Source organism: Ctenopharyngodon idella, chromosome 7 (assembly GCF_019924925.1).
Source record: "Ctenopharyngodon idella isolate HZGC_01 chromosome 7, HZGC01, whole genome shotgun sequence".
Lineage (NCBI taxonomy): Eukaryota > Metazoa > Chordata > Actinopteri > Cypriniformes > Xenocyprididae > Ctenopharyngodon > Ctenopharyngodon idella.
In genome coordinates this window covers 9,156,327-9,169,492 of record NC_067226.1, presented here as the reverse complement: position 1 = coordinate 9,169,492, position 13,166 = coordinate 9,156,327, and the positions used below count along the sequence as shown (strand labels likewise).

General features: G+C 37.9%; 1 protein-coding gene across 41 annotated transcripts in view; it reads left to right on the top strand.

Moving 5' to 3' along the window:
- Nucleotides 1–13,166, top strand: part of madd (MAP-kinase activating death domain) — a 63,397-nt gene that overhangs the window by 34,413 nt on the left and 15,818 nt on the right. For 11 of the 41 annotated variants that reach the window (XM_051898425.1, XM_051898439.1, XM_051898431.1 and 8 more), the window contains 5 exons: nucleotides 65–163; nucleotides 7,083–7,191; nucleotides 9,218–9,404; nucleotides 9,515–9,665; nucleotides 10,020–10,223. In XM_051898425.1, the coding sequence (XP_051754385.1) occupies nucleotides 65–163; nucleotides 7,083–7,191; nucleotides 9,218–9,404; nucleotides 9,515–9,665; nucleotides 10,020–10,223 (750 nt within the window). Of the gene's footprint in view, nucleotides 1–64; nucleotides 164–4,341; nucleotides 4,402–7,082; nucleotides 7,192–9,217; nucleotides 9,405–9,514; nucleotides 9,666–10,019; nucleotides 10,224–11,717; nucleotides 11,775–13,166 lie in introns of all 41 variants that reach the window. The other 30 variants (XM_051898437.1, XM_051898434.1, XM_051898412.1 and 27 more) reach the window with 6 other exon arrangements.

The following is a 13,166-nucleotide window of genomic DNA, read 5'->3' as shown; positions in this document are numbered from 1 at the left end:
ACAACTCCATTACACAGAAACATGTGCGTTCCCTGTTGTACATTTCTGAATCGCGTGTGTGCAGGTAACCTGTATAAAAACCACGGCACCAGTTTCAGTCTGTCCAGTCTGGCTTTGCCTAATAAAGCGCGAGAGAAGAACACACCGTTCCCCAGCCTCAAAGGTACACGCATCCCCTCGGATCTCTCCATGTGACCTTCCCGTTCATCCACCCGTCTGCTCGCCCTGTCTCATTCCTTCAGTCTAGTCCGGTTATCTTCTCCTCCTCTTCTTCTTCCTCTCCTTCTCTCCAAGTCCTTTTCTTTCCCTGTATGCCTCTTTCTTAACTTTACAAAGGCAGTGTAACTAATGTTTGAATCACTCCAGTTAGTCTGAACTTGTTATATTAACTCCACTGAAGTAATTTATGAGTCAAACAAGTAGCTGTAGAATCAGACAGTAATACTTCATTTAAAAAACTGTAGTCTAAGAGTGTTTTTGTGAACTGGATGAGTCTGATTAGTACAGGCATTAGGTTAGAAAGATTCCAACCTCTGCTGTTAAAAAGGAATGCTTCTTTACTTTAGTCAACTAGTTTTCCTTTTTCCACTTTTTTCTCTTCTTTTTTTATATATTTTTTTTTTTTTTTTTTTTTCATTTAAAGAATATTTTAATTTTGATTTAACAGAGGACACAGATCAAGGTTTGTAGGAATGTTGCCTGATTTCTTTGCCCCAACCCATGTCTTTTATCCAGTGTTGCTGCCCTGAAAGTGACGAGTATCATGCCTCCTTTTTTCTCTGCAAATAAACTAAATTAGTGGAAAATGGTGGCATAGACTAGGGCTGGAACTAACATTTATTCTTCAATCGATTAATCTGACCATTATTTCCCCCCCAGTTAATCTGTTGTTTATTTTCTGAATAGTCAATTAATCCTTTGGTTAATTTACCAATAAATAACAACAGTTACTAACCGACATATGAACATTTACCTAATGATACTATTTATCACAAAAAATAAGGTTTAATATTACAACAAGAGGGTCATGGGGAAAATCAGTCTTAAGTACCTTTGAGTAAAAACAAAAGACCTCAGACCAGAATTTACATATTTTTGGGCAGAACCAGAATAAGTGAGCCAATGTGCCCTCACTGAACTTCCATTTAATACACAAAGGCGACACAGAGGGATATATAGAATATAATTTAGTTGCTTTTGAGCCGTGTGTCTCGCAGCCTCGCACACATGGCAGCTCGTAAAAAAAACAGAATGCTGTATGAACGCAGCCGTATTAAGCACAAAACATGGACTGACAACCGTATTCTAGTGCTGTGTAAAAATTCACTGTAATAGTCCAAATGCTTGCGCTGCCATCTCGTCGTTTTAAGGTAGGAGAGTCCTGGGATGTTTTCTTTTCAGATGCTCCTGCAAAGAAGTTGTGCTGCTGTGGTATGCCATTTCAGTTTTGCAGAGCGTACAAAACATCATTTTGTTTACTCTCTGTTTAAAAAATTACCACATTTTAGATGTTTTATATTTTTGTAATAACGGCTGGTTTTCAGCATGCCCACAGTCGGAGCCATAAGATGAGATGACCATAAATCGCAGCATTTCACGCAAATCGACAAATTTACATAACCGATTACATCAACATGCCTTTCCAGCCCTAGTGTTGACATATAGTCACTTTATAAGCTAGCAACCAAAGTTCTTATTATTACTGTTGTTGTTTTTGTTGACTTTATTTTCTGTTTATGATTTTGGATGATGTTTGTATTGCTCAGACGATGATGATGACAGTCCTGAAAGTCCTGGTATGTTTCATATCTGTAGCTTGCCAGAATGAGAAAACAAATTGCTGTTTAAAGTAATATAGACCCTATGAGTCCTGAGAGAATAAGAAACTCTGCCCACTTTTCTCACTCTAAACCTGATTGACAGACTTGCATTGGTTTCTAACTCCTGTCCTGGATGCTTCCTTTTACACCCCTGAATCTGAACTACAACGCCAAACAGCACTTTTCATGAACTGATAGTGTCTGTTATTTCAGGGTTGGAAAATAAAATCTCATGGGACAGCAGTTTGAAACCTCTAAGATAGAGGATATATCTGTGCTCACATATATCCGCTATGCATTTCCTCCTCCTCATTCCTGTGATTGTTACTAAGGAACATTATAAAGGTGGCACACCTTTTATTAGACAACAGCCAGCTCATGGTTGCATTTCAAAACATTTTTCTTTCTATACAGAAAATATGTTTCTGTAGCAATGGAATGATACAATTTTTGACTGCTCTTTGTGTTGTGTTCGGTGTGTTTTTGAAGTGAACTTTCCTTTATTTGTATGTCACCTCAATTGGAGACAGATTTGAGGTCTGTTCCATTTCAATTCCACCTGTGCTCCCTGGGTGAATTGAAGATAACAAAACCACACTGGGAGAAGTGCAGTCACATTTCAAGCTCTGATCAGCTTCAGAACTGAAATGTAGTTTCAACTAAACTGGATGATGAATTTCCACCAAAGTCTCGGTATAGGAGACTTTGAAGTCTGGTGGTTGTGGTGTTTTAAAATAAATCGATAGGATGTCTAGGATTGTAGCTTGTACGCACAGATAGTGTGCAGCTTTAAGCAGAGAATAGTAATGCTGCTTTTAGAGCTGGGTACAGGAGAAAACCAATAGAGCACTGCAGGAGATGAAACCACACTGCATTCCAGCTACCACGTCGACTGGTAATGATTTTTTCTTTTAATGTTCAGTGAACACACACATACCCCTTTTCACTGTCAAAACAGAGGAACAACAAATGACCATCTCAAGTGTCTCTATTGACCAGACAATAACTCCAGCAGTTACACTGTGTCAATTTAAAGAGAATGTCCTCTTGTTTTTTTTTTTCATCACAAAAAAAAAAAAAAAATCCATTTAATGTAATTTTTAAAAAAAAAAACTTCTTGATACAAAAAAGGAAGAAGGAAGAAGAAAAAGTGCATCAACCTGCATCAAAACACACTGGATTTTCAAATACGATATAATATAATATAATATAATATAATATAATATAATATAATATAATATACCATTATCAATTAATGTGTTAGGACTGTCCTGAAAAAAAATCCCACTGAGGCCCCATTTACTCTAGTGCGTTTTCGTTTTAAAACGGCATTTTAAAATGAAAACAATGCTCGTTTACATTGGCGTTTCCACAGCGTTTCAGAAACAATCTCCGAATACACAGCCAAAAACGCATGTCACATGACCGCTCATGCACACTGGGCATGCGCGAACAAGTGTAAACAGTTGCCTCTTGCGCATGTAGGTAGCTGTAGTATTTAAAAAAAATGCAGCTTTTAACCAAAGACTATAGAAACAAAATATATGAGACAGTTGTTGTCAGATTTCATTGGTGATTTCAAATATGAAATTTAATCGAAAGCTTGGCAAACAGCTTTGGAGAATTTGATGCTTCCCCATTCATAGAGATAGGAGCTGCACTTGAATGCTCGAGAGGCGTTTCAAAGATGGCCGCCGAGTGAAATGACTTGTCTTAAAGGGACTTTGTTTTAACTGCACAATGGCTGCTAAAAATGACAACAAAGCCAGCAAAGATTGCAGTTCAGTCTCCATGTTATTGTTTACACGGTCGTCAAGGATACGCAGAGCGAACGTGGGCAGCCACGCCATAGATGTGGTAATTCCTTTAACGTCACAATGAAACGAAAGTAATGGATTATCAAAAAAGAAAAAAAATGTAGCAAGGGTACTTGGTTTTATTTGCTGAACATACATTTACTAAATAGACTTTCATTTCATGCCGACTTAAAAAAACGTTTTAAATTATTTATGGAATTAATTGCACGTTACATCTTTTTAAAAGTCAGTTATTTAGGGATGAAACATTCTATTATTAAATTCTAGTATTAACATTAATATTTCTGTTTATTATATCCCATGTTATTTTGGTTTTTGTTCTTTTTATGAATGGAGTTTTGTAGAACTGCTTCATTCTGTCTTTAATCACATGTAATTTTAGTTAATCAAGACCTTCCAAATCGCAAGCTATTCTGACCTAATGTAAATCTGGAATGCTTAACTAAAATCACTTATATTTTTCTGAATTCCACCTTTCTCTAATTTTGTTTCTCTCTCTCTCTCTCTCTCTCTCTCTCTCTCTCTCTCTCTCTCTCTCTCTCTCTCTTTCATATTCCATGCTCTCTGCTGGTTTTCTCTGTTGTTATATGTATGTGTTCGACGCTTGTGGTTGTGGGTTGATGTTTGGACTGGTTCTGTCTGGGCCGGTGTTGTTCTCTGTCCCCTCTTTGACCCCCTGCACTAATTCTGGCTTCTGTGTCCAGTATTTGGGCTAAATTCTCTAATGGAGATTGTAACAGAGATCGGCCCGGGGAGCGGAGAAGGTGGGTTCCGCCCTTTGCTGCGTGAGCTGCATGCTTCTCCAAAGCCAGTCAGCTACATCTCCCAGCATCCTGTTCCACCATTGCTTCCTCATTCCTCACCTTCGACAGTCACCATTTGTTGGATGTCAGTCACTGTGATTGTAACCGTTTGACTCTTTTGTTCACATGCATCATGTCTTCTGTTGATGGACTGGGCCTGTAGAATAGGACAGCTGTGATGTCATATAGAGACGTTGATGATGTCTTTGAGACTTAGGATGAGTCTATAGGATCATATGACCAGATAGTGAAGAAAAAGCCAAAAAGTATTCAGAAAGCATGAGAACGTCTTTAATACTGTTTAAAAAGTATCTTATGATGTTTGTTGAGAGAATGTGCAGAAAGTGGCTACTTTGACTGTATTTTATTTATTTGAAAAATGAAAGTGCTGATTTTGCGGAAGAATGTGCAATCAACTGATCATTATCACAAAATAAACCCACTCTTGGTGATTGATCATCACGTTGGTGTCCTGATCATCACGTCTGAGTTCATTTTACTTTATTAATTTTATATTTTGGGGTTCGTAAGATTTTTTTTTTTTTTTAAAGGTTTTGAAATAAGTCTCTTATGTTCACCAAGTCTGCATTTATTTGATCAAAAATATAAAACGGTATATTTAAATACAGTAAATATAGTAATATTGTGAAATGTTATGACAGTTTAGTAATAATTACTTAAATGATTTCAATTTAATTACAACTTATTACAAAAATTGTTTACAATTTAGAGTAACCGTTTTCTTTCTTATATTTGTTAAAATATATTTTATTCCTGTGATGGCAAAGACTAATTTTCAGAAATTCCTTCAGAAATCATTCAAGAAACTCAAGAAACATTTTTTATTATCAATGTTGAAAACGGTTGTGCTGATTGATATTTTTGTGGAAACCGTTGGACATTTTCAGGATTTTTTGATGAATAGAAAGAAAGAAAAGCATTTATTTTATTATATTATAAATGTCTTTACTGTTACATTTGATTAATTTAATGCATCCTTGCTGAACTTTTGAATGGTAGTTTGTATATGTGTGTATGTATGTATATATATATATATATATATATATATATACAGTCAAACCAAAAGTTATTCAGATATTTTTGATATTTTTGATATATTTTTACTAGTGGGTGGAGGACACTATAGTTCATTTAGTGAGGATAGCAAAATAAAGTAAACTGTGACATATTAAACCCAAAAATTCTTCATACAGTGGACTACCAGTAAAATTGATACAAATTTGGAACCAAAAATTATTCAGACACTTTGACTTGACCATGTTTTGCTAAGTGTTATCTGACATAATTAAGATACATTTTTTCTGACACAGTTTAACTCTGAGATCTTGTCATATTTTATTACCATTTTTTTTTTTAACTATAGTGAATAAACTGTATTAATGAATGAAATGTTCAAGGTGTCTGAATAAATTTTGGTTTGACTGTATATGTAATATGTATATGTATAAGGACATGTACTAGTTATATATGATATATTGTGAGGTGCAATGCAGGTTATTACTGAAGAGCCGCAGTGCAATGTGCCACGTGAATGATTAGCTGTCCACTGGATATTCAGCATAGATAGTTTATCTCATTAAATAATAATGGCATTCTCTGTTTTAAATGACTGATCCTCCTAACAGGCTTCAGTTCATAATTCATGCATTTGGTTTTAGTCCTGTGAGTGGTTTTTAAAATACCTCTTTGGCAAGTTTGTAATAGCATATAGTTATTCAGACTTCATTATGTGGCATGCATAATATTTCCTGGCCCAATCTAACATATAATCTGCCACACAGTGTTTGTGAACATGACCATCTGTTAATGCCCTTGTATGCAGCACAAGCCATCAATGCACCGGTTGTGCTTTATGCATGTAAATGTTCAGATCTATGCACAGAGGCTGGATAGACACACACACTGAATTGCTTTGTGTGTGTTAGTGTATGTGCTGTTGCCGTACACTCACAGCTACAGTAAGTGTGTAGTATAATCATCTGAACTGAGAGGGTTTATTTCATTCTTTTTGTTGTGTTGTTTCTTGTTGCCATCCAGTCTGGTTCTCAGTCACACATTCTTCCACTCATTTTTCTCACTCTGTTCTTTGCCTGTATGTATGTGTGTGTTTGCATCAACCAGCGTCATTGCTCCTGTACTGTAGCTCTCCTTACTGCTCCAGTCCTTGAGTCGCCCGCAGTCAACGTTAGCGTCATTAGTCATGTAATACCCCCATACTGCAGTGTCCAAATACTGAGGTGCAAAGGAAAATTTGCAAGTTTCAAGTTAAAAGCTGTCTGTGTGCTGTCCTTTACTTCTATTGATTCTGTACTATTACTAGACACAGGATTAAAACATATGTGTAGGGGCCTGCACTGTGTGTTTTAATGCTGTAGTCATTGTGTTTCTGCTGTGGTGATTAGATGTGTTTCAAGTGATTGTGTATTGAGTATTTTTTTTAACTAAAAATTTTAAATAAGTTCACTCTTTATTTCTGTGTGTGTGTGTGTGTGTGTGTGTGTGTGTAGAGGGGGGTAGGTTGGTGGATGGATGGGTTTTGGCACACGGAAGCAGGTTTCATGTGACGTATACATACATGTAAGGTCTATATCCAGTCTGACAAAGTGAATGGTCTGTTGTAGGTGCACGAGCTCCCAGAGCGCTGGTAGATCAGAAATCCTCTGTTATTAAGCACAGCCCCACTGTCAAGAGAGAGTCTCCATCTCCTCAGGGCAGAGCCAACAACACCAGGTACTGCATATTTCTTCATTTATGCACTTTTATTCGAAACATCTTGCAAATTAGAAAAATACAAGCTGATGTGATTAATCCAAATGAAAAAATATATAAAAGTATAAAAAATATATATATATTACAATGTATAACATTTTATTAATATAATCATAATACTAATATAATATAACATAAATATTAAAATAGCTTTTCTATTCAGCTGCCATTGGTCAATACACTTTTCTTATTATTTTCAATGTTGGATCATGGTAAATGTTTTTTCAGAATTCCTTGATGAATAGAAAGTTTGGTAACACTTTAGTTTAGGGTCTAATTCTCACTATTAACTAGTTGCTTATTAGCATGCATATTAGTAGGATATTGGCTGTTTATTCGTACTTATAAATCACATATTAATGCCTTATTTTGCATGATCATATTCCACATTCCTTAATCCTACCCAATACCTAAACTTAACAACTACCTTACTAACTATTAATAAGCAGTAATTAGGAGTTTATTGAGGCAAAAGTCATAGTTAATTGTTAGTTAATAGTGAGAATTGGACCCTAAACTAAAGTGTGACTGAAAGTTCAAAAGAACAGCATTTATTTGAAATAGAAATATTTTTAACATCATACTTTTGATCAATTTAACGCATACTTGGTAAATAAAATTAATTAATTGTTTTTACTGACTGCAAAGTTTTGAATGGTAGTGTATGTACACTCACTGCCCACTATTAGGTACACCTTGCTAGTACCAGGTTGGACCCCCTTTTGCCTTCAGAACTGCCTTAATTTTTCATGGCATAGATTCAACAAGGTGCTGGAAACATTCCTCAGAGATTTTGGTCCATACTGACACAACAGCATCACACAGTTGCTGTAGATTTGTTGGCTGCACATCCATGATGCGTATCTCCCGTTCCCCCACATCCCAGATGTGCTCTATTGGATTGAGAGCTGGTGACTGTGGAGGCCATTTGAGTATAGTGAACTCGTTGTCATGTTCAAGCAACCAGTTGGAGATGATTTGAGCTTTGTGACATGACGTGTTATCACATGGCTGGCTGGAAATAGCCATCAGATAATGGGTACACTGTGGTCATAAAGGGACAGACATGGTCAGCAACAATACTCAGGTAGGCTGTGGCCTTTAAATGATGCTCAATTGGTACTAAGGGGCCCAGAGTGTGCCAAGAAAATACCCTCCACACCATTACACCACCAGCAGCCTGAACCATTGATACAAGGCAGGATGGATCCATGCTTTCATGTTGTTTACTCCAAATTCTGACCCTACCATCTGAATGTCACAGCAGAAATCGAGATTCATCAGACCAGGCAACATTTTTTTCTTCGCTGACAGGAGTGGTACCCGCTGTGATCTTCTGCTGCTGTAGCCCATCTGCTTCAAGGTTCAACGTGTTGCGCGTTCAGAGATGCTCTTTTGCATACTTTGGCTTTAACGAGTGGTTATTTGAATTAATGTTGCCTTTCTATCAGCTCCAACCAGTCTGGCCATTCTCCTCTGACCTCTGGCATCAACAAGGCATTGTTGATTTTTTTTTCAGACCATTCTCTGAACCTAGAGATGATTGTGAAAATCCCAGTAGATCATCAGTTTCTGAAATACTCAGACCAGCCCATCTGACACGCTCAAAGTGACTTAAATCAACTTTCTTTCCCATTCTGATGCTCAGTTTGAACTTCAGCAGATCATCTTGCCCATGTCTACATGCCTAAATGCATTGAGTTGCTGCCATGTGATTGGCTGATTAGATATTTGCATTAACGAGCAGTTGAACAGGTGTACCTAATAAAGTGGCCGGTGAGTGTATGTAAAAATATTACGCATAGTTACATTATTGTTATAAATATACCATTAATTAATAACCTCAGAACAATACAATTTTTAAAAAATGAATGGGATTTGTACTTTTGTAACCCTTCCGTTTATACAATTGTGTCGCTCTTTTGAGTGCCTATGTAGTATATACGTGACTCTTGCTCCATTAAACCTGGTCTTTTATGCTGTGCAGTGAGAACCAGCAGTTTCTTAAGGAGGTGGTCCAGAGCGTGCTCGATGGGCAGGGTGTGGGCTGGCTCAACATGAAGAAGGTACGCCGCCTGCTAGAGAACGAACAGCTGCGTGTCTTTGTGCTCAGTAAACTCAACCGTGCGGTCCAATCAGAGGAAGACGCTCAGCAGGAAGTTATAAGAGATGTGGTGAGTTAGAAATGACGAGTCAAACAACAGTTCATGCTGAGCTAAAGCAAAACTCTAATGTTTTACTTATGTTTTGTTCATTGTATGTTTTTGTGTGCCTATATGAATAGGAGATAAACAGGAAGGTGTACAAAGGCATGCTGGACCTATTGAAGTGCACAGTGTCCAGTTTGGAGCACTCTTACACTAATGCTGGCCTGGGAGGCATGGCCAGTGTCTTCAGTCTGCTAGAGATAGCGCGCACCCACTACCAAACCAAAGGTAACCTTCATTTGAATGTCCAAATTAAAAAAAATATCTTAATGTTTAGCATCAAATGTGGTTTCAGCCTGCATTCAGACCAATAGATATATACCAACACAAAGAGTATCCGCTTTCTAGAAGGTTCTTGTTCCTCTTCTTCACGGCAATGTGCAGCTTGGTGTCAGTCACTCTACAAGCTATTTACATAACCTTGGGTTTCAGCCTTTTTTCCCATACCTGTTTAGAGAAATCACTTGTAACCTACCTTTAAATTTTACTTCTATCCCTTTGTCTCCACGTGTCTTTGCTATTTCTTCTTCTTCTTTCTTTTTCCCCTGCTCTATTTCCTCTGTGCCCGCTTGTGGCTCACAGACCCAGAGAAGCGGAAACGGAGCCCCACAGAGGGGATTAGCAGCCCAGGCAGTAAGGAGAGCCCATCAGGCCGAATGGAGAGCGCCAGGGCGGCAGGCGTGCTCCTGGTACCGCGTATACAATTGCCACCACCCTCCTCTGGGAAATCGACACGGCAGTTTGATACACGGAGTCTGAATGAAGAGAATTTTATTGCCTCCATTGGTGTGTAAACCACAGTCCCCATTGCATGACCCCCCCCGTTCTCGCTGCTTGTTACGTTCCCTGAGCTCTCTGGGGGCCACGTGTCCCTTAGGGCCACATCCTCTATTTCATTAACTGTCTACACCGACTTTGTGCCAAATCTTAAGAACTACAACGGCTCAAGCGTTCCCTCACCTGTAAATTTAAGTTCTGTCATCATTTACTCATCCTCAAGTCTTTCCAAACATGTATGACTCTCTTTCTTCTGCAGAACACAAAAAAAAAAGATATTTTGAAGGCCAGTGGTGTTCAAAACATTGACCCTTATTGACCTTCATTGTATGGGAAAAAAAACATTAAGACATTTTTAAGACTGTCTACATTTCTGTTCCACAGAAGAAATTTGCAGTTACTTGAGGGTAAATAAATAACGACAGAACTTCATTTTCGAGTGAACTCGTATGAGTGATCCTTCCAAAAACAGTTGTCAAATTCTGCAGTTCTGTAGCTTTTGGAGCCAACAAATATTTTAAGGGGGCATTGGTTGGTGTAGACACATTTCTGGAATATTGTGATGGATATGAACCCAATTTATGCTGACGACTTCTGGAATGTTCAACGTGTGTTTTTTCAAATCCTGTTTGCCAGTCCCGACTCACCTTAAATCCATTAGATGCATGTTAGTGAAAGACTCTATGTAGCCGAGAGTGAAATAGTGGGACGGTGAAGGTCTTGGACTGTACCACTACTCTCTATAAAAGGGTCCTGAGCTGTTGTTTCCCCTGTTAACAGTCCTATGATGAGCCCTAAAGCTAACCTCAGACACCTGGTTACATTTGAAACGCCTAAAGTGGCTTGTGGGTTTTTAGGCCCAGGCCTCTGATTGGTGGTCATATCTGGGTCTGTGTACAGGGGATCGTCCACCACCCCCTCTCCAAACCCCAACCCTCATAACCTTGCCTTGTCTGTCCTTCGGTAATAATGCACCTGCAATTCTACAGAATGTCTTTGAGACTGCACCCCCTGCTTTTGCAACACCTCATTTCACTCACCAGCTGTGAGGCTGATTTGTCGTTCTCATCTCACGCCTTTTGCACCTGCCAGGCCGTCCACCCTCACCTTGGAGAGCCATTGCCCATTATGGATGACAAGAATGGGGAAAGAAAACCAAGGCATGAGGCTGATTTTGTGTGAAATCCATCATTTTGGCTCTTCAGGAACAGGGTTGCAAAGTTTAGGATGTTTTGTAATGGGACCCCATTAGCTTTAAATGATTGGATGGTTTTACATGACATCAGATCCTTCATTTAGCTTGCCTATGGCTGTGTGAACATTGCGAAACATCCTTGTTTTGGAAAATGAGACTTTGCATTTAATCAGTTTTATTTATTTATTGTTTTTATTATTATTTTTCTCTCTAAAAAAAAAAAGCTCATCCTCCATATCTGACAATTCAACCGGCTCTCTGATTCTCTCTCTGTCTTTCTCTCCTTGCTTGCAATGCATCTTGGGTAGAATTGTGGAGCAAGCACCAGGATAACAGAAAGCAAAAAGCTTTGGAAAAAGAACAGAGTAAGATCACTTCCCTAAGCACCCAATTAGACTTTCCTTTGCAGAACTGCAAAACAGGGACTATATCCTTCTACCTGCACCAGTCCTTTTCCCTTAAACCACTTTCTATTGTGGGTAGAAACACAATCTGCCCCCAAATATTTAACTACTTCTCAAAAAGCCCATTTAGACATGTGGCCCAAACATTTTGTCAAGGAATTGCATTTATTTAAAAGGAGCAAGGTACATAGATGCAAAGTTAAAATGGCAATTCATCCAAAGTCAATTTTGTGGTATAAAATAAGCCCTGTACACATACAGAATTAGATTATATTGAAATAAAATCAGTATTTGGGCCAATATTTCTAAGTGTGCAAATCTGACTCTTGACTAGGGATGTGCATTTTGGTTATTTTGACTGCTTGAGTACTTGACAGATATTGAATACTTAGTGTTAGAAGGCCTTTTTTACAATTGTATTGCGTCTTGCTGTTTTTTTAGCATCTCACGCCATGAGGGGTGTTTTTATGATTTGTGAATTAAAAAAAAAAAAAATTATTTTAAAAATGGATTGCAAGACCCATGCGCTCCTGTGTATACACAGTGTGCTGAGTGCCATTGCTCATCTGGACTCAAAGTCAAGTCCCTGTGTATAGGTGCCTTCCAATCAAAGCAGTCGGACTGCAAGGTACCACCTGATATTCTATTGTAACCAATCACAAAATTATCGTGATTGATCAATGCTGTCACTTCCCAGTACTCAGGTACTCATGCCCATTCCTACGCTTGACTGGTTTGCTCTGTTTTTGACTTGGCAACTTTTTTCTTTAAAGCATTCACTACGATGGAGTAGATTTATCCCACATGTACTTAGATTTTTTAAAAACTTTTTTACTTTACTTTTTTTGCCTACATTTAGTTTATTTTTCATTCTTATCAGGCAGTGTAAATAAATGATAATCAGGTGATTTTCTTTTTTTAAGTAGATTTGTAGCATTTGTAGTTATTTTTACAATGACGCTTCAGTGACTGTCACTGAACACAAGCATGCATTGTCTTTGGTTTTCCACCTCATTTTACTTATAGTTACTATACTTTGATGCAAGTACGAGATGTTTTATAAACTACAATCACGACAGATTTCAGTTACTTATTTCAGTCGAGTATTGAAAGAGTTTCAAAGACCACATGCATTCTGTTTCACTTTGCTAATTTTACAATGGAAGAATTGGAGTACAGCTTAAGTATTTTTTATTTTTTTATTTTTTTGGTCTTGATGGCTCGAACATCTTAATCAGTTTTAACCAAGTTGGAGTTTGCAAGCGCAATATCGGTTTCTTCATTTAAGAAGCAGTGAGTGCGCTAGTAGCATCTGAAGCTTCCTCCTATCCGATTGGTTGACTGTGTTTGCCT